This window comes from Telmatherina bonti (assembly GCF_933228915.1).
Source record: "Telmatherina bonti genome assembly, chromosome: 20".
NCBI lineage: Eukaryota > Metazoa > Chordata > Actinopteri > Atheriniformes > Telmatherinidae > Telmatherina > Telmatherina bonti.
This window is the reverse complement of record NC_136618.1, coordinates 22,302,853-22,328,439: the sequence shown is the minus strand read 5'-3', so window position 1 is coordinate 22,328,439 and position 25,587 is coordinate 22,302,853. Positions and strand designations below refer to the sequence as shown.

The window sequence follows — 25,587 nt, the reverse complement described above, 5'->3', positions numbered from 1 at the left end:
GTCGTCCCCGTTAGAGGACGTCGCTCCGGGTGAGTCTTCTTTCCGGCTTCTCTTGGAGGTTGAAGCGGATCTGGGCGCAGACGGAGTCGGTGTTTGGCTTGGCTTGCCCATGACGATGCGGTGGAAACACTCGTCAATAAACTCCGACAAGCTGGTGAGATCCTCCTCGCTTTGCTCCAGAGTTTACCTTGAATAAGACTTTTTAATTATTTGCTTCCAGAAACAGTTTTAAGATTATATTGGCAAGAATATGATGTAGAATGAATATTTGTTTTCACGCGCCTTGACTAAATCTGCCGTCTCGCAAAATTTACGTCACTGCCACATCACTTACCTGCGCCTCTCTCACTTACCTGCGCCTCCTCTCACCCACTCCCTCCTCTCACCCACTCCACTTAAGTTAAACTTCATGCTATCAAAGTCTTTTGACTTGGAGTCCATCGATAATGTCCTGAAAAAGAGTCTTGGGGCCAAGATGACCGGTGCAGAGCCAGATTATTTTTTGAAGTGACTTATTGAAGGTTGACCTTACACGTCAAAGGTAAAGCGTGCACTTAGGTCGAGCATGACATTTATGGGTCGTAGCTGCTGTAAATTATTTGAGAGCCCTTTGTCTTCCTGGTTGGAGTTAATGTGGGTGTCACAGAGAAGGGGAGGCCACATCTCACTGGGGAAGTGGAGAACTCACATTGACTGATGAATTTGTTTATATCATGAGAAAAGCACATTCGGTGTGGAAGTTGTTAGAAATTTAGCTAATCTTCCTCCACAAAAAGGTCTAAAAAGATCATGACCTTTTGCTAATGTGATGGCTTGAATAACCGGTGATCATCCCTGCCACCATGTGTGGCAATAGCCCCATAAAGGTCAGTGCAGCGTAACCTTTTGAGAGGTGTCACCTTGCAGCTGAACACACAGATCTGATGCACAGCGCCAGCAAGCGAAGGCTGCCCTTTAACACTTCATCTTGATTGATTAGCTCTGAAGCCTCCTCATTGAGAGAATATTAAGTAAATCCCAGATCTCTATCTGTTGCACAGTTAATGCAGTGCCTTTAAAAAAGAGGGGCCACTCATTAGTGGAGATTAACACCCTGTAATGTAGTCACGTTAATAGCTGGTGTTGCATGCTAGCTTTAATAATATGCATCATAATTACTGACACCACGAGAGGTTTGCTGTGCATGCATGTGGAAGACTGCACAGCCATTGTTTCTCTGCCACTATTCTTTTGGATTTCATGTTTTAATTAAAAACTAAACATAAAACTGAGCATAGCTCCAGGTGGAAATCACTTGGAAGAGAAAAGCATAAATGCATTTCCTCTGTTTATATGTCTACCTCTACAGACACAAAGAGAAAAGGAGGTTTGACAAGTGGCTGCAAAGCTGACTCACATCTTTTAGAAGCAGTAAGGACCACTCGCACAGGGATGCCGGGTCATATCATGGCGCTTACACTATAAAATGACAGTTAATCAAGTCAGAACATTAATCCTCAACTGATAATTATGGATCTTATAGGTTTGAGAGTCAGCATAGATAGCACTTCTCTGTCTTCAAACCACCTTCAGACAGGAACAAGTTAGCAGATTAAAGACAAAGAAGTTTTTTAAGGCGAACAAGGTAAACTCAGAGGTCTTCATGAAACTGGATTGAACATTGTTTTCAACTGTAAGATGAGTCTTAATCAGCGTGGGTCCAGATCTGTGAGTTTTAATTCGAGAATGAAATGTGCTGGGCACACTTTTCAGTTTTCTGCAGTGTTTGAATTCTTCTTGGTGGTTTGAGCAGCCTCTAGTTTTCACTTTCCTCTCTGGTCTTATAGCACCACACTATGGTCCAGATGGGGCATGACAGGGGTCACTTAGCGCAGTGAACTGCAGTGTGCATGTGTGGAGTTTTATGTTTAGTACTGTTGGCTTAATTAGAAGAAAATAACTTTTTGTTTGTTTGTTTCAATACATTTAAAACTTATTTTGACACACACCCAGGCTCATAACTGTACAGCTGTGATGAAAGTGGTGTGTGAAAACATTTATAGTCTTTATAAATTTCTGGAGTGACGTTGCTTAAATTCACAAAAGAAAAACATACAAATCCTTATACTTGGTCATTCCTTTATTGATTAGAAAATAATCCAGTATTGCATGTCTGGATTACTTATGTGAAAATGAGGTTGGAGTTGTGTTTTCAGTCAGGTTTATAGATGGATGAACTGGAGTCACTAACAGGATTTACTAAAACTCTTTATATTTTGGGCTAAATTTAGGTATATTTATGATGAAATATAGAAAACAAAAATTTTTAACATTTTAAACTGCTCTGCTTTTTTAAATCATGTTTAAACTAGAAAAAAAAATTGAAATAAAACACAAAGGAACTACAAGTTCTGTAAAAGAAAAAAGGAAAAAAAAGGGGGAATTGGGGTATATTCCAGGGGAAATAACTTTATAGAATGACAGAACCAATGCAGCCTAAAGAGTATGCAGGTTTTGGGTAATGTCTGGTGGATTTTTTGACTGAGTTAAAGAACTAAAACTCACCCTGAAGGAATAAAGTCAAGCAGGCTGAATTTTGGGTTTAAAAAGATGTGGGCCATTTACAGGCAAGATATACTTTATCATATTTTTTTAAAAGGAACTGTTGCAACACCTTGAAATCCCCCCTGGGGATGAATAAAGTATCTATCTATCTATCTATCTATCTAAGCAAGAAAAGTAAAGTCCCAAACAGAAATGTTTGTGCTCCATGTTTTCTAAAATACAGCTATAAAAATGAGGTTTTACATAAAATATGCGGCTTTTAATAACTGACCAGACCTTTTTTTTTTTATTTATGACAAACTATTGTAAAGTATTTATGTGTTATCCCGTGATGTGTTCATGTTGTACCTCTGCTCATGCTTAGTGACAGCTGGAATAGGCTTGAATTTGGTCTCTGACATGCGTATGTTCAGGAAATTATTAGGAATACTTACTGAATTGCTGCTTTGCAACCAGCACTTAAGAAAATCACATGCAATGATTTACACAGAGGGTAAATAAAGTTAGTGAAAACACTTTTTTAAGGTGGAGGATTGTTGGAATGAGGCCCAGTGGCATGTCTGCTTCATTATGTAAGTACCAGGTAGGAATTCTTACATTTTCACCTTGATGTGTGTGTGACTTCATAAAACACACACAAAGAAAATAAGGCTCAAAACAGCTTTACTGCATTTTTCTCGCTTTAGTCAGATTTCTAACATTCCCTAAAAATAAAGTCCCACCATTCTCAGTGAGATTTACAGCAATCCATCATCCAGTGTATCCCTGCCCTGCTGTCATCCATGTTGTGAATTAGCTTTGCAGAACAGATTCTTAGAGATAATCACTTTTTCATTACAGACAAAGTGACATGTGACAGACTGTGTTAAACGAAGGGCAGATGTGTGTGAATTAAGACCAATTGTTTGGTTGTGTGTAAAATATTCATTGGAAGGGTAAAGCTTCTCTCACTGGTGTATCGTGTTGCATTCTTCATGTTATTCCTTTACATCGAGTCAGACATCCTACATAGATGTACAACGCAGCACATTAAAAATGTCCACATGCATTCAGTGATGTAACTGTACGAGTGAAACAACTTACTTGACTAAAGTAAAACATCAAAGAGGTCCGACGTCCAGAAAAGCCGTGGCAAACCAGCAGCACTCAGAAAGACTGTTGGTGGTTTTTAAGAAGCGTAAAAGTTGAGCGCTGAAAGACTGAATATATTTTGTCAACTGCTATAACATTTCCTACTTACCTGGGTGAGAAATTCATTGCTTGAAACGAGACGTGTGCCATCATCTCTACCGCATCTGCCTTGGTAAAGACTCTACTAACTCTCCTTAAATGCTCATTTGCATGTATAACCACTTGCTAAATATTATCCAGTCATGAATGAGGTATCACACCAAAAGTCGTGAAATACTTCATACACATTGACAAAACCACATTCACGGTAGCTACAATGAGCAGAATAAAGGTGTGTGTACTGTATGGCATCAAGTGGTGTGATCCATAAAGTCAAAGCACAGAATGCAGTCAGGATAACTCCAGTAGTCCTTGCAGTTATTTAACAGACGGTAACACACGTTTGGCATTTCTTTAATAAACATTTGCCAAAGGAGGAGGGAAGGGGACAAATCATTTTAGTACAAAAAAAAAAAAAGGAAAAAGACAGTTTTTATTTTTGCACTCAGGTTATGCGCTTGTTTTATGATTTTACAACACCTACTGCCAAAAACGGCACGTGAATTCAAAGTGAAAACAGCTTTTCTTCATGATGCAAGATCAGATGTGCTGCATTTATACAAGTGCTTTCAGTCCGCATCCCCCAAAAAGCTCCTAATCCCACAGCCCAATCAAACGAGCCATCAATATCTGAATATAATCTTGACCATAGAAAAAGAAGACAACGTTACCGGTCATTTTCCTAAGTGTGCAGATAGAACACATCCGCTTCCTTTCATAGCCAAAATAGTCTCTGCCTACTTAGTCAGTAGTGCAAAACATTAATACTACTCTGCCCTGGGGCATTACAGAAAGGCTAAGGTAGAGGTTTAAAATTTACCTGGCCAGATAATGTACAACCAAAAAGAAGGTAAAAGTTTAATTTAAAAGACAGCAGAATAGATTACAAAAAAAATACGAAAATGGTACGAGCAAGAAAAGCTCCTTCGGTGTTATTCGTCTGTCTTTTCGCATCGTATTCCAGACTGAGGAAAATACAATGCCTTCCACAGATTTAAGTTATTAAAAGTGAATGTGAATCAACCTAATCTGGCCTCGACAGGCTTCAGGTTCAAAATTCAGTCCTTTAGCCTTTCCTTGCATTTAAAGGTTCCAGTATTTCAGAAAGGCAGCCCTCGTCCTCTGATTGTTGCTGTCGAGTTCACATGTGGAACAAAGCCAAGCGGTAATGGTGGAGCCCCAACTTGGGAAGGGGAGCCCCAGGGTTGTCCTGGAGCAGGGATGGGTGGTGGAGGGGGTACACCGTCCTTACGAGCCATGGCGTGGTTATACAGGTGGATAGCACTCGGGTTGGGTGGTCCCTCCACGGGTAAGGGGCTGTGATTGTACTCAAACCGGTGGTCCTTGTCCCCAGTGAACACCATACTACTGGGACCAGTTGCTGCTGTGGCAGCTCCAGGAGGGAAAGGTTCTGGGTGGGCTGGTGGCAAAACCCCAGTGGCAGTTGAGGAGCTGGCAATCTGTCCAGGCCCGCTAAACACTTCTCTGAGAGCGTGCGGCGGCAGGCCTCCTCCTAACATGTGACCCATGTAGCTTTCGCCGTACCCTGCAGGAAAAGGTGGAGGAGGCGGATGACTGTATTCACTCCCATATCCTGAACCCTCAGCAGACGGCAGAGGTGGGTAATCTGGCTCTGGGGGTCTCCCTCCGTCGCCTCCACTTGCAGAGGCAATCGGGGGGGCGTGTCCTGTTTTGGGCTCTGGCACTGGCTGCCGGTAGTCCAGGTCAGCATGTGGGGGTGGTTCTGGAGGTTCAGGTGGTCTCTGGTCTGGGGGTAGGATAGACACACCGCCTACCTCAGACACTGAAAAAGGATAAGACTTGTTTCATACTAATTTACAATTTTTCTAACAATATCCATCACAAGTTTCCTCGCACAGAACCTGTGATCACCTTTGGTAAAATTCTGTCGTGAAAAAAGAAAAACTCACCTGGAGACACGGGGCTGGGCTCAGGAGGCTGTTTGACCTCTGGAGGAAGAAGCTGTGCAGCTGGTGCTCCAGCTTCAGCGGGGTTGGTGGTCTCTGAGCCTTCTCCTCCATCACTCGGTTCTTGTCTCTGAACCTGTTGAGCTTGCAGGAGTTGTGCGAGCAGCATGGTCATGGCCGTCTGTGTGGCAGCTGCGGCGTCGCCCTCTGAAATACTTGACGGTGCAGACATCGGGGGGGAAGGAGGCTTGGGCATTGGAGGTGTACGAGGTACTCCTACTGGGGCGGCAGGTTGGGGAGGCTTGGCAGGTGCGGGCTGAAGAGGGGGCTCAGATGGGTCAGAAGGAGCTAAGGCTTTAGTAAGCTGCTGCAACGTCTCCTGGTTGACCTTTGTGCTCATAGACTGGACGAACTGGGCTGTGCTGACTGCACTCTTGGGCTGCCCAAATAAGTTCAGGAGGACTGCCAGTTGTTCCTGGGTTAACTGGGAGTTTGGACCCTTTGGGTCTGGAATACAAAAAACAAATACATATGTTTGAACATATCCTCTAGCATGAACATCTGGGATGGTATTAAGTAGAGCTGTGATGATATGCTTTTGTCCCAATTCAATACCAATTTTTTGGGTGCCAATTTGATTTAAATTGCGATTCTCACAATTCTTCCATCCAGCAAATTTTTGTAGATTAAAAACAAAAAGGAAAATGTACAAAAACTTATTTTTTTTGCTCGACATTTTTGTTGATTTCAATGAGAAAAAAAAAAACCCACAGTAGCCAAACAATCATTCTGCTGCTATAAAACCCAAGAAGACAAATGAAAAGATCAATAAAAACAATAAAAATGACAAAATTTTTTATAATGGATTAATTTTTATTTATTTGAATTTTTTTTTTTTAATTGTCAAGCAAAAAATCCCAATATTTTATTTTTCGATTCGATTTTCCCACCCCTAGTACAAAACCCCCCAAAACTAACAACTGGATATATTACAGCTTACTGTTTGTGAACATAAGAGAACCGCCTAAAATGATATGTAGAAATTTACTTGCATGATTGGACTAAAACCCTGCAAGATGTAAAAATACACACCTGCCCCCATCATTTGCACAACAAAGATCAACCGTGTTCCCGAAAGAAAAAAAACCCCAAACAGCTGAGCTTAACTGAGCTCGGATAAATGAGCTGAACAAGCAAATGTTTTTAAAGGAATCACGGTTATATTCCCTTGCTGAATCATGGATGCCTTGTGAACAATAACATACATAAACCTGAGTGCTTGTTTTCTTATTGCCTTCAGAAAAACATGGATTGACCCGTTTAAGGTGTACATAAGCTCCAACACCTACTCAAACTTTTTAATTGGTGACCGAAAAGCTCATAATAAGACAGCAGAACAACAGTAGCCACACTCACCAAGCAGTGCAGAAGCTGCTGCATTCTGGGATTTCATACCTCCAGGGGCAGAGAAGCCCTGTGGAGTGTTACTACGACTGTCGTCAAGACCCAGCTCTTTGCGGGGTGCCTTAGGGGCCACCAGTTCCTCTGGCATCTGCTTCTGTCGTCGACGTTTCTTACTCCAAAGCTCATGACAGTCCTGCCAGAGAGGAAGACTGAAAGACACAGTTAAAATGATGAGAACGCTGTGGTACCGTGGTTATACATCGCAAGATTAGCACGTTGATGCAACATGAGCAAATTTAAATTAAAAAAAAAACACATACTCTGGAGGAGGCATCTTGTCTGGATCAACATCTTTGAGAAACTCGCTGCTCAGTGCTTGCTCAGCTGTGCAGCGTTTGCTGGGGTCCAAGTTTAGCATGTGGTCAAAGAGGTCCAGAGCAGACGGCGGGATGCTGAGATGCACAAAATCCCAGCAGAATTACGCACTGGATGGCCAAATTTTCTAGATATGATTATAAGTACGGAAGAACACTTGATTTACTTACAAAGCAAACTCCTCTCGTAAGCGCCTCCGATATTGCTTCTTTGGTTTCATGGTGTTGAAGAAGGGAAGCTTTATTACATCTGGCCAGACAGCAGGACAGGGGCTGCCACATATCCGGCTAAAAGACACAAACACGTTTGTTCCAGCAGAATGCAGCAAAATGTGAAAAGGCCACAGAAACGTGCATCCCGTTTGCTTCTTGTAGACCTCGCTCTCTTCCTTTACTATGAGCAGGTTGAACCCAAAGTAAACATAAATTGCATTGGTATCCTGTTTCCACTGTATTAACACTTTTAATGTTTAGTCTGAATCATTACTAAAACAGCACAGTTTGTTCTTCATTTTACATCATTGAAACATGACTCTTGCATCTAGTCAAGAACTTAGGCAACACTTACCTAATAAGCTCTAACTGTGCCAGCTCTTGGTTAGCTTGAAAGATGGGTTTCTTTGTAAACAGTTCTCCAAGAATGCATCTGGGGTAGCACAATATTAAGAGTTATACAAATATTAAGTATAGCTGATAATATGAACAAATATTGTCTTTACATTACAATTTCTAAATCAATATCTGTTCTTACCCGCAACTCCACACATCAATCGCTGGTGTGTACCTCTCTTCTCCCAGGAGTAACTCGGGGGGACGGTACCATAGCGTGATCACTTTATTGGTGTAAGGTCGGCTGAAATCAACAGTGCTGTCTTTTAGCATTGCAATAACAGGTGTACCAGCAACAAGAAATAAGCCCAAAGACATGTTTCACAAGTGACACACATCTATTAGAGTATGCTCACCTCTCTTCAGAGTTATACAGTCGAGCTAGACCAAAGTCTGCGAGCTTTATTTGACCTCTGATTAGGAGAGAAGAACGCTGATTAAAGCAAGTTGAGAAACATCTTTCACAATGTCACAAAACAGTAAAGGTCTGTTTGCTCCAGTGAAGAAATCCTGTTTTTTTTCTCACTTGTTATTGAGTAGAATATTGGAGCACTTGATGTCTCTGTGCAGGAAGTTTTTCTTGTGGCAGTAATCCAAGCCTTCGAGTAGCTGTCGCATGAAAGACTTTATGTGGCTTTCATTAAAATGGACCAGGCCTGACTCAAGCAAACCCATCAGGTCGTGATCCATGTATTCAAAAACCAGATAAAAAGCACCTGAAATGAGAAGAACACAATGTTTTAGCTGGCGTTAAACTGATCAAATCTTGTAGGTTTTAACAAAGACATCTGGAAATGTTTACCCTTGCAAAAAACATGAGAAATTTTACAGAAATATACACACAGCACCTTTGTCATTTTTGAAGTCCAGAGCATCCTCCTTGTCTGTGACAATTTCCTTCATGTTGATGATGCTCTTGTGGTTGAGCTGTCGCAAAATTTTGATCTCTCTGATGGCTGTGATGGGAAAGCCCTCCTTTTCGTTGTCCAGACGAACCTTCTTCAAAGCCACCATTTCAGCTAAGGGACAAAATTAAGAACGTAAACTCAGCGCTAGTTAATGAGAAGTAACCCAGCTGGACATTAGTGCAAATTTTCCATTTAAAAACCCTCCAACCATCCTTTTCCTTAATCTTGACAACAAAAAAGACAAAATCATGTTGAAGAAAGACAAATGAATACTTACCAGTGTCTTTGTCTTTGGCCTTGTACACTTGGCCATAGGTACCTTCCCCTGTGATGCCAATAATCTCAAACTTGTCTACACAACGTTTTCCCCAGTCAATTGCAATTTCCTTAATCTCACCATATCTGGGGCCACAAATCCTGGGAATTACAAGGAAACAATTTAAATATGATTCAAAGTAAAAAATACAATCTGTAGTGGTGGAAAGGGATAAGAACTAAATCCAGCAACACATACTTGGGCCTGCGACGAAGAGTTTGGGACTTTTTATCCTCAGGTGGGCTGTGTGGGGAAGATATGCCACTGAGCAGCTCAGGGGGCAGAGGTAAGTCCGTCAGAAGAGGACGAACCTTTTTTTCGGATTTCTTCTTTGCTGAGAGCAAACTGTCCTTGACGCTGCAAAGATTGCAAGAGAGAGAGAGCATAAGCAGATCTGAAAGTTTATCTGTACAGAGTCATTTATGCACTTAAATGCAATAAGAGTATGTTATAATGCAGATCCCATCCATACCTTTCTCCTTTGTCTACATGTTCAGCAACTGTATGGGGCAACGGTAGCAGTGGCAGAGTGGAGATAACTGGACCAGCAACTTTTTCCTTGTCTTTGATCTGTCCAGCTGCTGGAGCTTTCCTCTTATCTCGGTGTACAGAGTCATCCTTCCCCTTTCCATCCCTGTCCTTACTGGTCTCCTGCTCAGTGGTCTTTTTGGATGCTCTGTCAGCAGGGGACTGGGGCCGACTCAATGGTGGAGTTCTGGGTCCTTTCTCTGGTTGAGGTGGAGAGGGAGGGCGTCCCTTTCTGGTTGTGTGATTTGGTTTAGGGCTGGGCTGATGAGCAGACGAGGAAACCTTCGTTGGAGTTGATGTGTTACTTGAGTTCTTGGCCTTGGCAGCTGCTTCTGCTGCTTTAGCTTTTTTCTGCTTACTAAGCTCAGCAGCAAGACTGGATTTGAACGTAAGCGTGCTCGGGGAAAGGCTGGAGGGGCGACTGCGGGAGCGAGAGTGGCGATGACGGCTGTGGGAGCGTGAATGCCTTGAGGTTGAATATGGACTTCTGCTGCGTGACCTAGCAGGTCGCCTGGTGAGGAAATGAGAACAGCACCTAGTTAAGACTTTACTACAACCAAAACATAACTTGAAAGGTGGTATAACCAGGATATTTTGCCACTTAAATCTAGCAAAAACAAAAAATATATATAAAAACACAAAAGAAAAATATATTTAATTTAATAATAAAATGTTAGAGCTATTAACAGTGAGTGACATTAAAAATTATCTGTGTTAAATGTGGTCGGTCTAGGTTTGTGGATACCTCAGATGAGACTAGTTATGATAAAACCTAATCTTAAAACATTTTGTTCTTTCAATACTAATTTATAGTATCAGTCAATCCATAATGAATATAGATCACATGCAAAAAAGCTGCACAGTTAAAACTAACCTGACATCTGGACTTGGGCTCAGGGACTTCCTATAAGGACTTCGTGATCTTCTGCGATTTCCATAAGGACTTGAGATAAACTCTCCTTGTTCGTATGGACTGTGTCTGCCATAACTTGGTGACTTGCGCCAGTTCACTGGGCTCGCTGGCGACCGCTTCCTCTTGTTGCTTGAGTATGAACTGGGTGACTTTGGGACACTATATGCCCCATATGAATCTGCATCGCGGTTGTAGTATGTTGAACTGGGAGAAAGTCTTTTACTCCCATAAGTTGGACTTCTTCTGGATATCAGCTGGTTATAACCACCGGGAGACTGATAGCTATATGCATATGATGTCCCATAGGGACTTTCTGCTTTAAAACCAGGACTTCTCCTGTATGCCCTGAGGTCTTCACGGTCATCTCTATATGACTGGGGAGCATCTCTGTATGCAGATGGAGGCTCTTTCTCAGATCTTGTTTTACTTCTGTGCCTTTTTGAATCCCTTTTATCTGCGGATTGTGACGACTGAGATGTAGATGTCCTTTTACCATTTCTGTCACTGCTTCTCGTAGTGTCTCTGTGATTTTTAGAGCCACTCAGGCTACCTCCACTCCTGACTTTCGAAGAGTCTCTTTCACGACTGTGACGGTCTTTTTTCCTACCCAACTCCTTGTCTTGCTTGTTCTTCTCAGATGGTCCTCTTGTTTGTTCGTCCTTGCTGAGGCATACTGCCTCTCGATCTCTCAGACGACCTCTGTCTGGGGTTGCTGGTCCATTATAGTCCCCTAAGTCCACATCGCTGAGTCGATCCACTGACAGACTGTCAGCCTGGGGGTCAAGTTTGGGAGAGGGGCTCCCAGAAAAGCGTTCTGACTGGGAGCTCACGTCGTCATACTCTACTAAAGTCCGAAGTTCTAGCTCTTTATCAAAAGCGCCTTTTCTATCATTGCTGGGGTCTTCTGTTGTACCGGTATGCCAGACAACTCTTTCTTTAGTTTGCCTGCGTTTCTTTCTCCTGGAAGCCGATGAGCGCCTCTTCTCACGGTGTCTGTCCCGCTGAGCGGCACCGCTCCCAGGTTTACTACGCCTCTCCAGCCTGTTAGCATTTCGCTGCGCAGAGGGACTCCTTCCCCGACCCTCCCGAAGCACCTCTGAATTGGGCATTTATCTTTCTAATAAAGGCTGAAGCCGAATTGAAAATAACTATCTATGGCGACTTTGACTAAATTACGTCCCTTGTTGCGTCGTAGAACAAAACATTGGGCTAGCTGTGTAACAGGCTACTTAGCTGACGTTACAGCAAATTCACAATTAGACGGCTTTAGCATAACGAGGCTAGCACGACTGAGGTTCCGAAAGAAACTGGGTTAGTCTTGACGGCGATTGGTGACACTCGGTGTCAAAAGATTCCGTCACTTTAAATTGATAATACAGCGTTTAATTACAGAAACAACCGATACTCATCCATTGTACTCCAAAACGGGACATATCACAAATTCTGTAGCTAATGCTAGTCAAGTTAGCCGGCTAGGCTCAACTAGCTAAGGGCTCAGCTACACAGTCCATTTTGTGGTGAAAGCGCAGGCCCAGAGCATCTCCTGATCTAAAACCACGTTCCTCTAAAAAGAAACGATCCGTATAATGTTGTAAATCCATTCATTGGACAATGTTGAAGTGTGAGGTAAAACAAGAAACTAAAGTCTTCTCCTCACAAACTTCTTCTCGCCTTCCATCACAGTTCAATAAGCAACAAGGAAGTGAATAGCACGCGAGTTCGCCGCTAGCTAGCTAGCGAGCTAGCTCCCAGCTAGCAACTTAGCCAGCTTTCTTTTCTCCTTGCGAGGAGTTCAAGGCAACTCACTCAATAAGCAGGAAAACAATGCCATTTAAAGACACGTCTGGTTTAACGCGTCCCTCCGGACTGCTGCTCCATTCATCAACAATATCACCCAGAAATAGCAGACGTCTTGAGGCGTATGATGTCTCAAAATTCCTTGAATTAATTAAAAAATGTTATAACTTTGTTCGTAATGTGGCTAACGGTACAGGTCGCAAGGGCCCAGACAGCTTTCAAACTACAGGCCTCGTGCGTCGATGTGAGCCAATAGCGTCCGTAGGCGTAATCCCGATCAGAGGTTACGTCACCTCGTAGGGAAACCCTCACCTTCAAAATAGAACATCATGGTTCTCAGAAATAAGACACCAACAAGAGCTACATACAGTTGTGCTCATATGTATTCATACCCTTTCTCTAAAGAAAAGGCAGAATTTACAACAGTCACTCAAATAACTGGAGACTTAAAAAAGGAACAATAACTCAAAATTTGCAAAAATATAATTTGGTAATATAAGACAGTTTTTCATTTAATTGAGTTGAAGAAAGAAAAAAAACAATTTGGTCCCGGACAAATTAGAGCACTTTTTTGTTGAACAGTGGGACTAAATACCTGTCAAAGTCTGACTGAGAGGAACAGAAAACACCTGACTGTAGCGGAAACATTAAAGGTTTGTTCAACAAATGATTAGTTTATGAGTGATGTAATTTGTAATAAATTATTTTGTTTGTTTTTTAAAATATTTCTATTGAACTAGAATTACAAAATAATGTAATGATTTTCATAAAATTTTTATTTATTACTTTAGTCAATTTCAGCTTATTTTACAGGCAGCTGTTTTTTTTCCTTCTTGAATAAAAGGGTATGAATAAATATGAGCATAACTGTACGTGCACACTAGAAATGACACCAGACCAACCTATTTCCAAGCATTTGATGCAATGTAAAAAGCTAAGATGAATCATGAAGACTAGTCTAGATGCAGTCCTTCTTTACTATAAATATGCAATTTCACAAAAATGGTCATTTTGACAGCCAAAACTATACAAACTAGTTATGTTTAACAATATTAATCAGTTTTGATGCATCTTCATGAGATCAGCAGCAGCCAAACAAAACAGAAAAAAAAACACAGCTGACCTAATTTTGACATAGTTTTATATATCAGTGATATGCACAAACAAAATCTGGTAGAAGTGTGATAAAGTTTCACAGTCGTATCAGATAAGGCAACTTCATTTAGAAAGACCAAGGCCCTCAAGTTGTGGCAATACAGCATTTTTTTAAAAATAAGTAAATAAAATAGCACTTGCCTCCTTGGCAAAGCCAGTCTTATGAAGATCAGCTGCCTATTCAATGTAAAATAGGCAGTATATAACAGTAGTATATAGTATATAAACAGTATATATAAACTGTTTGTGTTAAACAGCAGTATATAAACAGTATATAAAAACAAAAAACAACCAATCCCACAAAAAATAAACAAATGCAGTTGGAAAATGTTATTAGTAATATCCGCTTTATTTGCAGTTTCCAAATAACTCACAAAAAATGATCTGAAATGTAGGCTTCACCTCTTGCATTCACAGACAGGCTAAATTAGTGGTTATGCTCAAAATAAGTAAACATGAAGGAAACATTTAACTGATGGCATACATACAACCATCCAATCAAAAACTTAGCTATTTTTATTCCAAGGGTATTTATATAAAAGGCAAAACATGTTATTTATATACCCAGTAGGATAGTTCTGCTCATACTCAAACATCTGTTCTAGCATCCAGCTGAAAATATTTGGGCCATCAAATCGATTAAATTATGCATGAATACAAAGCAAAGGTGGAGAACGACAATAGTTTCCTTTTGCAAAGAAAACAACCAAGCTGTGTTAAGCTTATGTTTCAGATAGCGAGCAATATGGAGGTCACTTTAAAAAGCTTCTGCAATCCCCAACAATGAAGACACACAGCTGTTAATGTAATGGAAGGTGTGCCATATTAAAACTGGTTGTGTCAGCTTCCGTCCCTCTCACTTTAACTTTCAGCTGGGGGTTCAATTGGTGTGATGTGCTGGAAATTAGCCCTTAAAACATTTAAAACTGCTTTCCATGTGTTCTGACATTTTGAGTGTGGCCTCTTCCTATCCAACTCTCTCCTCTGTGTGCTTTTTCAGTCAACAAGAAATACCACAGACATTATTTTAAAATAGATTTTAGTTCAATTAGCACACTGAACTGTGTATATTCTCTATCAACTCAGGGAGCAAACTATGAAGTGTTCAATACTCACATCTAATGAGGAAAAAAGTCTTCATAGAACTTCTGGATGCTGTTGTGTTTTCTCTTCTCTACTCTAGTCAAGCTTAAGTGTCTGTCGTTTTAAACGGTTTGCGGAGACAGAGTGGTTTGAATGGTTTCCAACCATTGCAATTCCAACAATCATTTTGCATAGACTCCACATACTTTTACATTGAGTTTAAACAGATGACAGAGGAACTTGGAAAAAAAACCTGTGGGTGTTTGTTGGAATTCGTTAAAATACGGAGAAATAAGTTGATTAAATCAAATTAAATTAAAAACAAAGAAAAAGTTACCAATTGAAAACTAAAAGCAGTTAAAAATGAAGAATCAAGGGGCAGATTTCTTGTTTCCATATTCAAATTTTCTCTCTTTCTTATCTTGTATTTTTACACTGCTTCAACCTAAACATGCCTATAAAATCATCCAAGTACGAGAGCATGACAAAATGAGAACTGGGTTTATCCCATTAAGATATTACAGCATTACAAAACACAGGATATCCTGGCACATTAAATGTAGCAAAAGGAACTAAAACATCAGTGACTTCTAAACTCTGCACAGCACTGGCAGGTGAAGATTACAGGCAAACAGGACAAGTAAATGGGGATTATTCACATTCACAACAGACAGAGAGGCAACAGTGACGCACTGCACAAGAATTACTAAAGCCCTCGTAACCCTGCATTTATTTCACAGGCAGTCCAGAATTAAATCCTCCTGCTTCCTCTGAAGCCCATCTATCTTTTACAATGAGACAAACATTGTAGCGCTGACCTGTTCTGCTAACTATGGCAAGATGTCATTCATTTGAATTCGTAAGTGGGCACTTGTTTGTAGTAGCTAGCAGTTTTCTTTGGTGAGCGATGGTGTTATTTTTGGACAGGTACCACTTCATTTGCAATGTTTTCAACCCTTAAAATGAATCGACCCATCTATTTATTCCCACTTTATTTCTAATTCAGAAATATATTTAGATTAAAAAAAAAAAAACTACAAAGTTTTGGATTACAAGTCTGAGCTGGGAAAAACTTAGATTGGCAAAAAAAAAAAAAAAAATCTTTATGTCTGGAAACTATTTTTTTTTCACTCCATAAGTGTCAGAACAGCATGTAAAGGATGTAGTGTCATGGAATCACCTCTTATGAAAGCACCAGGGATTCCTCTATCGCAAAATAAAAAGAGGCAATGAAAGTCATTAGCCATGAGAGGTAAAACTTCTAAAATGTTAGAAAGAAGTTCAAGTGTTAAAACATCCCTCAAACGTTTGACAGTAATGATCAATGTTTGTGAATTTGAGAAGGCCGAGTGACTGGAAAAGAGCATGAAAACAGAGACAATAGTGCGATTATTTTACACAGGTTCAGATGATACATGAGAAGCGGAGAAAAAGAAGGGTAAATTCACAGATAAAAATAGTGCGAATAAACACACCATACAGGAAGATTAAGGTGTAAAACAGAGGAATGGCATCAAAATTCAGCTCTGGCTTAAGATAATAAAACTGTCCAAATGAAAATCCTTCACCGGTTCACCAGTATACTTCCATTGTGGAGCTGGATAAACCGTGGGTTGACACGACACTGCTGACCTGACCTTTCCTAACAAAGATGCTTGATTCATTACATGGATTGGGGCTTTCCAGTATATAGAGCTCAGTTCCATCTTCCATATTTGCACCTCGCCTCTGACACTTCCATTTTCGTTTTACTTGAACTTGCACTGCACAGTTGTCTGAAGATATTATACACACTGAACTTTACAATGACAGGTTTAGGGACATTTCAGGGCTTAGCCTCTTGTCAAGCTTAGGCCTAAATTAAAACACCATCCATCTATTAAACTCTGTAATGTGGTCAGAGTAAGAGAGAGAGACAGAGTACATAAATTATTTAGTGTCAGCACATAAAAAGTTAAGAGCTATAAATGGTGTATGGAGTGCCACCTTACTACTTCCTGACACACGGTCAGATGTCCTGGTAACCAGGAACAGAAAGTCATGGTCAGGTTTGGGCACAAAATAAATGCAAAAGTCTGAGAAATGTATATGTACAGATGCAGCTAGCCTGCTTTCCTTCACCACTATAAAATACAGCACCGCTCTCTAATTCTCTTGGCCAAACTTTTACTTTTCTTCTTCCCGTTCTTCTCTTTGCTGTCCTCCATTTTTCTTGCTCGGATCTCTCTCATCAGGTCAAAAAACACCTGTTCAATTTAAAAAAAAAAAAAAAAAAAGAGGGAAATATGTGCTTATGTTTCTCAGTTTGCTTCATGTCATTTGCTTGTCCAATGGGATAACAAACCTTGTCGACGTTGGCACGGGTTTTGGCAGAAGTCTCCACGTAGCACACCCCCCACTGCTCTGCGCGTGCCTTTGCGTCATCTGCGCTGACCTGCCGTCGGTCGTCCAAGTCTGACTTATTACCGACCAAGAGGAAGGGTACGTTCTCGTCCTCCTTCACTCGCAGAATCTGCTCTCTGCAAAACAAGAAACACTACTCACCCATCAGTTCTGTAAATGAATCTTTTCCTTGCTAAAGCAGACTTAAAATCCAAAAAACACATGAAAATATCATGAACAAAAAGGCAAACTGGTTAAGAATAGCAGGATTCAATCCTAATGGGCCATTAAGATAATACACGCCACCACACCTGAAGTCTACTGTTGCTGCAAACGACTCCTGCTCTGTAATGGAAAACACGCAGAGGAAACCCTCCCCACTGCGGAAGTAGTTATCCCGAATGGCTGCGTAGTCTTCTTGGCCAGCTGTGTCAAGGATATCAATCTGCACCTCCTCTCCATCAAGCACCACTTTCTTCCTGTAACTGTCTGCTTTAGTGGGCTCATAGTCTTCAACAAACTACGGGAAAGAACAAGACATCATTTAATGAAGATCGCCTCAAAAACATGTGAATATTTCATGTTTGCTGTGATGCAAGTGGCTCACCTCATCATACATGAACTGGAGAGTAAGGGCGGATTTCCCCACTCCTCCACTGCCCACCATGATCACTTTGTGGAGGGCTAGAGAGTTCTGCCCTTTTGGCTTTGCAGCGGCCATGACTCTGTAGGTGCAGATGTCAGAGGGAGAAAGTTCACAGCGGTGAGAGGAATTGTGAAATGGAGATTGTAAAAGGATTCCAGGGGTAACAAAGGGCTCAGTGATAATTCCTCTGTAGATTAGGAAGAAAAGAGAGAGAGAGAGACAGAGAGAGAGAGAGAGGCATTGCATCATAATTTCCAAAGTCTACTTGTTCAATTTCAGCAGGTAGATTGCAAAGGAATCACTGCAAATGTGGTTCCCTTGATAAAAACTGCAGCACAGGCTGACAATACAATATGGATTTGTATTAATTATGCCATTTAAATTCCTCTCCACACAGAAGTTTTCATTTACTCTTTTCCTTCAAAAACAATATTAAATGTGACAGAAAAACATTTTGTTTCTGGTAAGAAATTTAACTTTTGCCCATAAAAAGATGAAATTATATTCTTATTCTATTTATTATTCTTCCCAGATGTATAAACCAACATAAATATTTGAAAGTAAAAAGAACGTGCGTCAGAAAAGTGAGTGCAGGATTCACCTAAGTCGGGGGTGCCCAAGTCCAGTCCTGGAATTCTACTATCCTGCAACTTGAAGATGCAATCTTTCTCTGACACAACTTAATCAAATAAATGACTTGTTACCAGACCTCTGCTGAGCTGAATGGCATACAGATGAAGGAATTCAGCCATTTGTTTCTGGTGTGTTGGAGAGGGGATGCGTCTAAAAGTAGCAGGATAATACATCTTGAGGCGAGGACTTGGGCACCCCTGACTTAAATGATCAACAAAAGTTTCACTCTTGACTTATGTGGCATTCAAGCATGACATGATGGATTTAAGATCACAATGAATGAACCTACAATATATTTACTGGTATTTCACGAGGCCTGCAGAAATTCATCATAAACAATACATTGAATTAAAAGGTTTAACAAAGGCATGGAGATTTCTTAATTTAGGTAGGAACATAGTTTAAAAATGCATGTGAATTACTGTAATCTTCAGGCCATTCAACAGTGCTGCATTTGTAACAACTGAATAGCTGAAATAACTTTACTTGTGTAAACAGCTGTCAGCAAACACAGTTCATCTCCCAAAACGAATTGGAGCCTGACCAGAAATAAAGAGCTATGTTTCTTTTAAAAACATGTCTTCTCAGCTTTTAACATTAACTTTGTTGTCTTTGTGTGACAAGAAGCAGACAGACTTCACCAGTCACTGACAGGACTGTGAAACACATTCAGCAAAGAAATAAAACTTTAAGAGTTTCTAAGAAACATCTGGGAATGTTTCCCTATCTTTACCAGTATCAAATCAGACACATGTTACAGCAATTTAGTAGTCAGATTCCCATCGTGGACTGTCTGTGATGCCTGTGAGAAAAGTGTGATATCTAGGGAAGTGTGTGTGTGTGTGTGTGTATGGTATGGTTTTTCCTTGCAACAGAACAGACCAGGGCAAACCTCCGGAGATCAGATATAAAAAAATGGGAATCCTGCCAGTGCATCATTAGCCAAATTAACAAGAGATCTATGGACTAAAAATCAATATAACGATTTAGCACTGAAGGCAATATCCTCTTATAACATTAACTTAAACCTATAAATATATCTTATCAAAATGTAAGTGAAACTAGCATCCTTAAAAATGGGCATCAGTCTTCATTTAAATGTTCAGAGGTAACATGTAATTATTTTGTCAGACAGAATGAGACATAAAATCTGTGTTAAGGAGAGAACCACTATCCACAGTCTCAGTCACATGCAGGTAACAATCCTAAACACACAACATCAGCATTCATATATAATAAACTAATCCGCTACCATTAATTGGGACATAAATAACGGCAACAGCATGTGCAAGATTAAAGTAGATTGAGGTTAGTATTTAATAGCTAACTAAGCTAAATAAACTGTTTAAGCTATTATAATGACTATTATTGTCACCGAAAGCAACGTACAAGATCATAATTGTCAAATTAACTTAATAGCAAGTTAGCCTGTGACATATCAGCTGTCATTAATCTAGCTAGCAGGCTGACAAGTAGGCGGTATGGCTAATAAGGCAAGTAACTCACCGGGCAGGTAAACGTCACCTGGCCTTTAATTAACAGCTGAGGGAGTCCAAACTAATGGTAGGGACTCGCCTAAAACACAAATCTTTAAAATCGGATACAAAGCAACAGATGCTCGGTCGATGCTTACAAACTCAGCAGCTTCCTGCTCAGCTAGCAGGCTAAAGCTGGCTGGGCACAGAGGGGAAAGGCTAGCAAGCGATAACAAGCAGCTAATCACAACTAAATGATGTCCAACAAAAAGGAGAGAAACGTGAATAGCGGAAGCAGTTAATACACTTGTGCTTTAAAAAAAAGACCCACCTACCGGTAAATTAAATGCTGTTTGCTTGGACAAAACACTCGACGAAGCTGCACTGTGGTGGCAAAATAAAAAGACTCGGTTAGCAACTTGTTAGCTCATGGCTAGCTGTGTGGCTAACTCCAGAGACTTGGATGGTCGGCTGCACGTCCTGTCTGTGGGCTTGGCTCCGTCTGACAACGCCCGCCCGCATGGGAGAGCCAGACAACAGCCAGTTTTACTTTTGTTTGGACTGATTTTTTTTTTTTTTACTCATTTAAATGCCATGCACTTATTTATATTATTAGCGCTGTAGTGATATGTTTGAACAGTACATCACGGCATTAACCATATAATTGTCTGCTCAGCCTAAACAGGGGCTGTTTGTTCAGACACAAAACATTTAAGAAGATGGGTCATATTTTCTTAATTTATATCTACTTTCTGTTAATATACTTTTATCATTTTTCATTGAAAATACTTAACATGTAACAGCTTAAGTTCAAACAATGACAGTATACTGCAAAAAATATCATATTTAACCTATAATGAAGGCAAAGATACTGACTTGTTTTGTTTTCTCTTTTTGTGTTTGCTTTTAGAAATGAAGGAAAGTACCACACTTTCCAATCTGCACTTAAAGTTTGCAAAGAAGACCTGGAATGACACTTTTCAGCTTGTCCAAAAATGCCTGGTGAGACACACACAAACTAAAACTTGCATGTTCACCTTTGATCACCCTCAAACTTGATGTTTTTTGTTGTTGTTGTTGTTTTTAAATGAGAAGTAGGTATTGCTGAAATGGGTTCTGCAGTATATGTGAGTCAGAAACTGCTGTGATGATGCGATCCAATTAGATCATCTGTACTTGAACACATAAGGCTTTGTTAGATCAGCCGTTTGTGCACTGCCGACCATCGCATCTCCGCTTGCACATTGCCCTGTTTTAGCAAACTTTTATCATTTTAATGATACAGCTTTTAAGACACTGGCTTTGCCTCTCAAACATTCAAGTTTCTTCTATCTGGAAAGAAACTCACATTTGCCAGCTTTAATCATTCCCCCCTGCAATGTTAATTAATTTTAATTTAAATATCTTTATACTTTATTTTAGCTCTTCCTCCAAATTTCTACCATTTGTCTTAAGTCAAGTTTAGAGCTTATACTTTTTGAAGAATCCAAAAAGGCTTTGAAGATTTCAAATTGACCAGCCTGTGTGCTCTGTAAGCAGTGGGTGGGTTATTTTACTTTAGATTTGTCATGGATGGAGCAGCAGGCTAGATAATGCGTGCAAATTAATTCAAAGTGGAGCTTGGCAGTAATCAGTCTCTGGAGTTAAAGAAACTTGATTGCTTGGTGGTCTGAAGTCATGTGTGATCCAAAGGGATAAGGCATCTGCGGTGAATTATACAACTATGCCAGCAGAGATCATGAAAAACTAGGATTCTCAAAGTAGAGAGCGCTTTGCACAATACATTTTCTCACACAAAGGTCCAAAATGGTTGTTTTATTAAACACACCCATCCCAAAGCGCACTGCATCTAAATGTCAACATTTCCCCTGCCATGGTGTCATCCAGCTTGTGTTCCCTAGCAGGATGGGCAGACAGGGCCAAAGACTGTTGACACAAGGCTCACACTGCAGCACAACTGAGCCATTGTTGTTTTTTCCTGCCCTTTGTCTCATAATAGGAGAAATCCAGAGATGAATCCAAACGCTGTGAGCCACTGGTTAGATCCCTGGAAAGACTCCAGGAAGTGCTTCACGGTAGTGAAAGAAATGTTCCAATGTTTCTCAATGCGTTTTATTACATCATTTTTTTAATATTTATTTCTTTTCTATGTTTCAGCTCCCCATATCAATACCACAAGGTCCCGTTTGGAAACAATAGCTAAGCAACTAGGGTAAAGAGTTAAACTATGAGTGAAGTTTTTTTTTTTTTTTTTTTTCTTTCTGCTGCATTTCTTATATCATCTGTCTATGAATAAACTGTGTTTAAACATATTGATCGGTATTTATGCTGTCTCTGAAGGATGGGTTTTCACGTTACCGAGGACACCTGCTACCTGACAGCTGCCTTGTTCTACTTAGAAATTTTATTGCTGCCATGTGGTGAAATGCAGGAGGTAAAAGTGGCCCCACATGGAGAAGCTCCTGTTGTAAGTGGGATTTATTGACCCCAAAAAGCGATTTAAAGTGTTTTGCTTCTCCTAGTCTCTAATTAGTTAAATTTATCTCATAGTCAAGTGAGTCACTTCTGCAGCTGCTGAGGTAAGAGTTAAAAGATGGTCAGCTGTCCTTTTTATCATTATTTTTCACTTCTTATCTTTATCAATATAAATGATCACATAAATGGAACTATTTTAGCAGTTTGTGCTAATTGTGGTGCCTTTTTGCTGTTCATATAGGTCCAAGAACTTTGCTGAATTCTCCATGAAGTTGGGAGATTTATTTGCACAATACAGCATCCCTGGAGACAAGTAAGTTATTTATCTCATTTATATTTTCCTCCATAATTTTGAATTTGTGTGGTAATTTCTTTTTTTTTTTTTTTTTTTTTTTAAGTGAGGTCAAATTGAAATTGTTGACATCCCTACAATACCTCGGGAAAGACTTGGAGCAAATCTCCAATCTGCCACGGTGAGCTCTAAGGCTAGAAGACAAGGATGAGAGAAACTTACAAGCCTGGCCAGTTATGTAAAAATACCTATGAAATAATATTGCTTTTTACATATTATGCTAAAAAATAACAGCTAAAGGATGTTCTTTTACTTTGGAGTCACAAATAATTGAGGAAATGGAGAGCAAATAGTGAAAATAAATCAATATTTCTGCATTCAGGGAGCCAAAGTACTCTGATCCCCAAGTGGACTTGATCAACAACAGCAGGGTCGGCTGTCTAATTGCTGGGAAAGAAGGTCTGGAAGAATTTGTCAGTGAAAGCACATTTAATCATAATTGAATTCAAAATGAATAAAATGTACCTATTGCAGATTGCCCCCTAACTATCCAGTTCTATACCCCCACAACTGATGGACTGAAGATCTCAGATCCATGTAAGACGCTGACTTAAGTTGTAATCTACTTGCTTAATTTAGTCTTAGATAATGTGCAGCTTGTAATAAAGTTGTTTACTTGTCTTAAAAGCTTTTGAAGAAAGTGATTCTGAGCCAGTCATCCAGGCAGCTCAGGTTACAATTGGTGTCAGTGATGCGACTCACAAACTTCAGATGGCATCTTTGATCATACTGCCTCTTCAGCTGGATCATCAAGGGTACGTGTTTTGTTTTTATTGTTACCCAGCTGGGTGTTTTTTTGTTTTTCAGTCACATTAAGTCTGAAAATCATGGCCACTGAGAGTAACTGTAAAATGATGTCTTGCAACAGTTGTCCCATGTTTGCGCCATTGAGTCAGGTCCCAAATGAGACTTTTCCCGCCTGTTTCCTGCTCAGACTCCAGCCAGCAGTACCAATGATGTGGTCTTTTGTGGAGAGGCTCAGACCAATCACAGGTTGGGAAATATGTCATGAAATACATTTTTGTGTATATATATATATATATATATATATATATAATATTAAAAAAAAATGCACACAAAAACTGTGGCATGTGTGTGATAGAGAATCACACACACTCATTTCTCATAGATATGACTATACCAGAGGTTGACCTGCAGTGGGCACCATTACCCAAGCTTCTGATGAAAGGTTTAAGTGCAAGCAGCCTTTGGGAGACCTTAGCTGAACAGGAGATCTTCACAGTGGTATGAAAATGCTATTTTGCTTTTATATCCTATAAGGTTCTTCTCCGTGTAAACCATTATGTAAGTCTTAGATTTAGAGTCCAACATAAAAGGAATCAATACTTGGATGTCCAGCCTCTTCCCAGCAGTGCTATGCACAGTTATATTCTCCCGGGAGCTGCGTGGGATGCGCCTGCACAGAGAGCAGCTGTGGTGGACAGCATTCCCTTCAGCCACCCTGCTCACGTCCCTGCCCTGCTGGAGCTGCTGCGCTGCCAGTGTACCATTAACACCCTGCTCAGGAGCTGTTTGACTGTTCAAGGTGCCAGTCAAGGTGCAAGTAGCGTTATATCCTCCCTCCAAAAAAAAAAAAAAAAATCCCACTCCTCGCAGAAGTACTAATGTTCTGTTATTTGTATGTTATGTAATCTTTAACAATTAAAATCCCATCAGGTTTAATTTGTGAGCAGTATTTCGAGATCCTTCCGGAGTCTGATACCAGCTTTTCTGTGACCTTCCACAAACCCCACACCAGCTCCCTTGCTGTTTGTAAGCATTTGTTACTATGTGGACTGTTTTTTTTTATTTTTTTATTTTTGTTTTTTTTTTAAAACAAAGATTAAAGTATTATCTGATACATAGCAACCAGGCTTAGGGATTGTTTTAGTGGTTAATCCTTTTAAATATTTAAGTAAAGGTGCCAAACACTTAGAGGTTTTAGTCACTTTAAAAAGTGAAGATTTGATTTGAATAGAACTGACACAGTTTTTGGGGTGTTGTGTTTGTATGATGATTATTACAACAATGGACTTAGCTGTGTAAATGTGTCCACAGTGCTGGTGAACATATCCAGTCATCATCAGATTACATGCAGGTTTTTTGGAGAAGGACTGTCTGATCCCTCACTGGATCAGTACATCACAACAGTTCTACGGAGGTATGATTACTATGCATAACCATTCCTCTATCTGTATAGCTCAAAAAAGGGGCGTGTGTGTATAAATGAATGGTTTCAAATAGAGAATTTCATCCTTATGGCATCTGATTTAGTTAATTTTTTTCTTTCTTTGCACTCAGTTGTATGTCCATTCCTGTGACCATGAGGACATTGCACAGCAGGCTTGAGGAGATCACCTCTGCCCCACTTTCTCCCGGCTGCCCGGCCACCGCAGAAGCTGAAAATGACCACTTGACTCCTTCAAGCACAGTTGCAATGGACACCAGCAGAGATCTGGCCGCGGTTTCTCAAAGTGCAGCTGTTCCAGAGCACCACGTTGATGTTTCTGATTCAACCTGCTGTGCCATGGCTGTAGCCCAGTCTGTTTCCTCCTGAAATAAATACCAGCCCCCCTGTCAACCCTTACTCATTCTCTCCTGTGGCTGTGTTTCCTCGCCGGACGGGCAGCAAAGGGAAACTGTCAGAGTTGATCTAAGCCTTTTCAGAAAGTGTGAAGCAGCTTTTTTTCTTCCACATCAGATCAGTTTAATGTGTGGCTCTTGTCATTTTTTTTTGAGATGCTGATGTGTAACTGGTGGAGTTTGGATTTGCATGTACTATGCATTCCAGAGAGGGAGAGATTGTTGGCTGTAAAGGTCTGAGGTTTGGCATTT

General features: G+C 40.4%; 3 protein-coding genes and 1 long non-coding RNA gene across 7 annotated transcripts; 2 read left to right on the top strand and 2 right to left on the bottom strand.

Moving 5' to 3' along the window:
* Nucleotides 1-4,112: 4,112 nt before the first annotated feature.
* On the bottom strand, nt 4,113-12,698 carry cdk13 (cyclin dependent kinase 13). 3 transcript variants are annotated; one of them, XM_079260182.1, is made up of 14 exons: nt 10,716-12,698; nt 9,786-10,352; nt 9,512-9,670; nt 9,275-9,414; nt 8,938-9,108; nt 8,616-8,805; nt 8,446-8,502; nt 8,232-8,333; nt 8,049-8,126; nt 7,652-7,768; nt 7,427-7,558; nt 7,119-7,315; nt 5,706-6,209; nt 4,113-5,578 (listed from the first exon to the last, which is right to left on the bottom strand). In XM_079260182.1, the coding sequence occupies exons 1-14, from the start codon at nt 11,861-11,863 to the stop codon at nt 4,875-4,877; spliced, it is 4,266 nt and encodes a 1,421-aa protein (XP_079116308.1). In that variant the 5' UTR covers nt 11,864-12,698; the 3' UTR covers nt 4,113-4,874. The 3 variants fall into 3 exon arrangements, with proteins under 3 accessions (XP_079116308.1, XP_079116309.1, XP_079116310.1); XM_079260183.1 differs by having other exon boundaries at nt 4,113-5,542; XM_079260184.1 differs by having other exon boundaries at nt 7,158-7,315.
* Nucleotides 12,699-14,103: 1,405 nt separating this feature from the next.
* On the bottom strand, nt 14,104-20,371 carry ralaa (v-ral simian leukemia viral oncogene homolog Aa (ras related)). 2 transcript variants are annotated; one of them, XM_079260018.1, is made up of 5 exons: nt 20,261-20,371; nt 17,779-18,004; nt 17,483-17,691; nt 17,134-17,308; nt 14,104-17,035 (listed from the first exon to the last, which is right to left on the bottom strand). In XM_079260018.1, exons 2-5 carry the CDS (start codon nt 17,890-17,892, stop codon nt 16,913-16,915), a joined length of 621 nt encoding a protein of 206 aa, XP_079116144.1. In that variant the 5' UTR covers nt 17,893-18,004; nt 20,261-20,371; the 3' UTR covers nt 14,104-16,912. The 2 variants fall into 2 exon arrangements, with proteins under 2 accessions (XP_079116144.1, XP_079116145.1); XM_079260019.1 differs by having other exon boundaries at nt 17,779-17,896.
* Nucleotides 20,372-22,284: 1,913 nt separating this feature from the next.
* Nucleotides 22,285-23,590, top strand: med1l (mediator complex subunit 1-like; the record flags this gene model as incomplete). The annotated part of the gene is made up of 8 exons (XM_079259967.1): nt 22,285-22,392; nt 22,476-22,504; nt 22,642-22,713; nt 22,799-22,873; nt 23,075-23,151; nt 23,227-23,289; nt 23,381-23,507; nt 23,560-23,590. The coding sequence occupies exons 1-8, from the start codon at nt 22,351-22,353 to the stop codon at nt 23,588-23,590; spliced, it is 516 nt and encodes a 171-aa protein (XP_079116093.1). The 5' UTR covers nt 22,285-22,350.
* A 60-nt stretch (nt 23,591-23,650) lies between these two features.
* Nucleotides 23,651-24,212, top strand: LOC306770530. Its single transcript, XR_013771740.1, has 3 exons — nt 23,651-23,745; nt 23,882-23,997; nt 24,112-24,212. It is a non-coding gene; the product is annotated as an uncharacterized lncRNA (long non-coding RNA).
* The last annotated feature ends 1,375 nt before the right edge of the window (nt 24,213-25,587 follow it).

Excerpts from the sequence above, each read along its gene's own strand:
- ralaa (XM_079260018.1), bottom strand. The coding sequence starts at position 17,892 with ATGGCCGCTGCAAAGCCAAAAGGGCAGAACTCTCTAGCCCTCCACAAA. Across the intron at positions 17,692-17,778 it reads TCCAGTTCATGTATGATGAG|TTTGTTGAAGACTATGAGCC; the intron begins GTGAGCCACTTG and ends TCTTTCCCGTAG. Across the intron at positions 17,036-17,133 it reads CCCGTGCCAACGTCGACAAG|GTGTTTTTTGACCTGATGAG; the intron begins GTTTGTTATCCC and ends TAAATTGAACAG.
- cdk13 (XM_079260182.1), bottom strand. The coding sequence starts at position 11,863 with ATGCCCAATTCAGAGGTGCTTCGGGAGGGTCGGGGAAGGAGTCCCTCT. Across the intron at positions 8,503-8,615 it reads AATATTCTACTCAATAACAA|AGGTCAAATAAAGCTCGCAG; the intron begins GTGAGAAAAAAA and ends TCTCCTAATCAG. Across the intron at positions 8,334-8,445 it reads CTGTATAACTCTGAAGAGAG|CCGACCTTACACCAATAAAG; the intron begins GTGAGCATACTC and ends TGTTGATTTCAG.